The 4147-nt window shown below is 43.0% G+C and overlaps 1 protein-coding gene across 1 annotated transcript; it reads right to left on the bottom strand.

Moving 5' to 3' along the window:
- Nucleotides 1-684: 684 nt before the first annotated feature.
- TMSB4X (thymosin beta 4 X-linked) lies at nucleotides 685-2848 on the bottom strand. Its single transcript, XM_014076696.2, has 3 exons — nucleotides 2696-2848; nucleotides 1451-1564; nucleotides 685-1154 (listed from the first exon to the last, which is right to left on the bottom strand). The coding sequence occupies exons 2-3, from the start codon at nucleotides 1548-1550 to the stop codon at nucleotides 1120-1122; spliced, it is 135 nt and encodes a 44-aa protein (XP_013932171.1). The 5' UTR covers nucleotides 1551-1564; nucleotides 2696-2848; the 3' UTR covers nucleotides 685-1119.
- Nucleotides 2849-4147: the final 1299 nt, after the last annotated feature.

Here is a 4147-nt window from a genome sequence, read left to right as displayed (position 1 = left end):
ATAACTTACATCAAACCATAAAGATCAGTTACGTGGAAAAACAGCTTAATAGAAGTATCAAGCAAAATCGACAGCTTCAATATAATCATGGAAGATTTATGAGCAATGCCATTTAATTCAATGTAACTTTGAAAATGTGACTGTCATTATTGATACTTTACTGCAATGATAGCAACCGTAGCCTTCTTTGAATACTAAAAATACAAATCATGCTTTCCTTCATCCGGTACACATTCAACAGAACTTTTAGCTGATCTTAAGGGCCACACACAATACCCACCTTTGGATCCAATAATCCACTATCAATTGTGGAAAATCCTGAAAATGTTAAGATCCGAGTGGAAACATCTGAGGGAAAATGCTAGAATCTTATTGTTCTTAACCTGGGTGGTTCCTTCCAGGGCTCAAATATATTTTTATCTGTGCTAAATTCCTAATAAATGCACCATACAAAGGAACTGTACTAATAAAAGTCAGATTAGATTTGGACTTTGTAACTTCAGATCCACCGGCACTATGGTATTTTTTTTCTAGAGAACAATAGAGCATTAAAAAAAAGGCTTGGTCCTAGTCTCAAACTGCCAAAATTCTTCCATGACAGCATTTAATTCCACGTTAGCACAGGCACTTATGCTTCTTCGTTAGGTAATATGGTCCAAAAGAACAGATAGCATAGCAAAGTAATCCAGGTTTTAAAACATTTTATTTGCATATTAAAAAAATTGTGCATTCCAATAATTAAAATTATTTGAACAAAAAAAATGGCACTCGATTAAAATGCATTTTACAGCTCGCAGGACCCTGGTACAGCTTTGCGTATATTCATGTTATTAGATTACTGTAGTCCCTTCTTAGAATCTTCTTTCAAGAAACATGCAAGCTTTTGTGCCACCGGACCAGAAGCTGGACAGGCAGATGGAAAGGAAGGTGCCTTCGTTCAGCGTCAGTAATTCCCTCTGTTCTTTTTTGGGGGGGAGGGGGGATGTGAAAGGGGCAGTACAGTCATTTTAAATTTATCCAACTCTTTGCATCTTACAAAGTTAAAACAGCTAAAAGAAGTAAAATAAGAAGGCAATGCTTGTGGAATGTACAGTGCATAATTTGGAAGGGCCCATTTCATTACGATTCACCCGCTTGCTTCTCCTGTTCAATTGCTATAAAATGAAAAGAGAGGATGGGTGGGGAAGAAAAAGAGAAAAAAAATTAAATGGCAATTGCATAATTAGCATTCAAAATGTAAATTTTAAAATGCCAGACGTGTTAAAATTTGTAAATACAAGTTGTATTTAACTTCATATATACATAGATATTTATGTACAGAAATATATACTACTTTGTTAATGAAATCCCCAGTAACATTAAGAAGTTGGTAAGAAAAAGCATATGTGTAAAGATGGTCTGACTTCTTTGTCTGTGTGGCCCACGCCCTCTTTTCTAAGATTTCACCTACTTTCTTTTGAAGGCAGTGGGTTTTTCTCTTGTGTTTCTGTTTTCTTCAACTTAGACTTGTCAAATTTCTCAATTTCAGCCATATCTGGTTTGTCAGACATTTTTATTGATTGATCTGTTAACAAAAAAACAAAAAAAGATGTTATACTACACACTTCCTTCCCTCCTTCAGAGACAGTTCCTTTATTCCTTACCAGCTTCGGCATATTGTTTTAATAGTGCATAATAGCCCTTTAAAAAAAATCCTATTTCATACCCTTAGCCATGTATTCAGAATGAGAGATTCATCTACCTAATGTGCCTGGGGGGAGGGGGGATCTAAGGATCGCTGCATGCCCACATGGCAGGACTTCTGACGAGGCAGTTGGGGGAGGGGGAAGTGATGCATTAAATTAAAAAAATAATAAAAATCGTGTTACTAATAAAAAATAATCTGCTTTCTCCCCTTAAATAACTAAACCTCATCGCTGAGGGAGGGCGTGGCCGGATAGCCACCCCTTTCTTATTCCAGCCTGGACATGTGCAGAAAATCGAAGAAAGGCGAATTTCTTGCGAGAACGCCCAAGTGGGAGTCCAGACGGAGCTCCTGGGCGATGCTAAGCACATCCTCCATCTTGGGCGTCTAGCTCGGTAGTTCAGTCGGCGGGCGCCTTGCCTTGTTCACAAAGAGAAGTCCCAACCACCGCCCTTTTTCTCGTTGCCGCACTTCCTCCAGGTCAGCGCCCTCGGCTCCTCAAGGCTGCCTATAGGAATTAGACAAAGACCAGCCCTTCCCACCAAACGGGCGCCCGGCTGCCTCACGGGGCGATAAGGCGCATCTACTGCCACCGTCCAATTAACCGATCACACCCAAAGCCCGAGCATTTTTTGCCTTCCTCCCGGAGGCTGATCGCGCGAGGCGCGTGCATGTCTCCCCCCCACCCATATTTCCCTCCCCGAGCAAATCCTGGAGAAACAGCAAGGAGGTTCGGCTACTGAATGTCTTTCCGAGCGGAAACCTCTTCCCGCCATTGTACTGCGTCGCGCCACGATCTCCCCCATTTTAAGCCCCACGATGCTGTTCCACGATGGAGGCGCCGTGGAAGAACTGCTCCACGTACCCGTTCGACAAAGCGGCGACCGCTCCCCTCTGAAATCAAAGCTAGCCCCGACCCCACCCCAATCATTTTGACCCGGCCAGAAAGGAAAACTGCAAAACGTAAACATGCAAAAGCACCCACGAGAGAACTTAAACTTGTACCCTCACCAGTGAGACCGTCCCAACAGATGCAGCCCGAAACCTTCCCGCAGCCGCTCTGAACCGTAATATAAAAGAGCGTCTCACTGCGTGCCCAGTTATAGCTCCGCTTATATGCAAATTGCAGTGATGTCACCCCGAATCTGCTTAACTCTTTCACCATCGCTGCAAAGCTCGACTTCCCCTTAAAAAAACTCATTAAGACAATGTTCAAGCATGAAACGGGAAACCCCTCCCTCCAATTAACCCGGTCTTGGCCTCGCTATAGAATGAGCCATTTGCCCAGGTTTCGGTTCTCCTGAAGCGAGAAATGTTACCGGGGCTCGATTTCAAAAAAAAAGAAGAAAAAAAGCGCTATTTCTAGCTAAAGAGGGGAGGACGAATTTTCCTTAACACGCGGCTTTTATCCCCGAGCTGAAAAATGATTTCGCCATCGGGCTGCAAGATCGATACTGTAATGCGTGTAGGAGGCCTATCTTGGTGCCAGAGCCGTTTTATTTTCTCACGTTATCCTCTATCCCTTCAGCCAGAAATGCTCGGTGGAGGGAGGGTTGTCCCCGTGCAGTTTTGGAATCTAGTCGGATTGCTGGGGATCCCGAAAGCGCCAACAATGGCTGCTGACGGAGGAGCGCGTAGTAGGCAACGCCTAAATTCAGTCCTGCATATAACAACTATCAATTTTTATTTCATAAACTGGTTAGCGAGTTATAAACCCCAGAGTGTTTTTTTTTAAAAAAAATATGTGCACCAAATATGAGAAAGCAAACGTGCCCTGTATCCTTCCTCCCGCTACCTTTACCTAAGATTTTTCGGAGCTTAACTCAGATCTTCCTTGACAAAGAATTCAGGATTATGAGCTAATTGGGAGTGCAAGTATGGTACGAAGGTAACCAGACGAAAGGATTATTAATTCTCAACAAACGTTTCTTTCACATTTGCAGGACGTTGTGCGTCAGAATTGTGATAGAATGCACTCCTACGAGAAACAGCTTGTATCATAAGTGGCGTTAATCGTGATTTCCCTGTGGCTATTTCCACGAGGGATTCTGTTTAGAAAATGATTGCATATCTTGATATTTGGAGTGGAATCTCTGCTCTTATTGAGCAATACTTTCTGCTTAATCAGACAATGCAGATTTCTTATTAATAGCGTCGCCTCGTCCCCATTTCATTCAGAGCAAAAGAAGGGATTCTGGCTGGCCGCTTGCTTTTGCAATTTCTTCTGCAGCCCCCGGAAATCTTACGCGGCCTGCTTTCTTCGAGGTTCAACAGACAATGGCTCTAGTGTTAGGAGTGTCTCATTCCCCTCAGCGACCCTCCCTTTGTTATAACCCTTGCATTCTTGCACGCTGTCTGAAGGAGCTCACTTTAAGAGTGTAAGGAAGAATTTTGAAAGAGGCATTGCTTAGGTGAGCGAGGGCTAGAAATATTTGAGGTTTACTCAAGAATTCCAAGGTGACA

The sequence above is a fragment of the Thamnophis sirtalis genome, unplaced genomic scaffold (genome assembly GCF_051295495.1).
Source record: "Thamnophis sirtalis isolate CommonGarterSnake01/CBP01778 unplaced genomic scaffold, rThaSir2_p1.2 scaffold_12, whole genome shotgun sequence".
NCBI lineage: Eukaryota > Metazoa > Chordata > Lepidosauria > Squamata > Natricidae > Thamnophis > Thamnophis sirtalis.
Note: the sequence above shows the minus strand (reverse complement) of the source record. Positions and strands in the feature narration are given on the sequence as shown.

Bases quoted from the DNA above. Each gene is read 5' to 3' on its own strand.
- TMSB4X (XM_014076696.2), bottom strand. From the start codon at position 1,550: ATGTCTGACAAACCAGATATGGCTGAAATTGAGAAATTTGACAAGTCT. The intron at 1,155-1,450 runs GTAGGTGAAATC...TTCATTTTATAG, and splicing joins CCCACTGCCTTCAAAAGAAA to CAATTGAACAGGAGAAGCAA.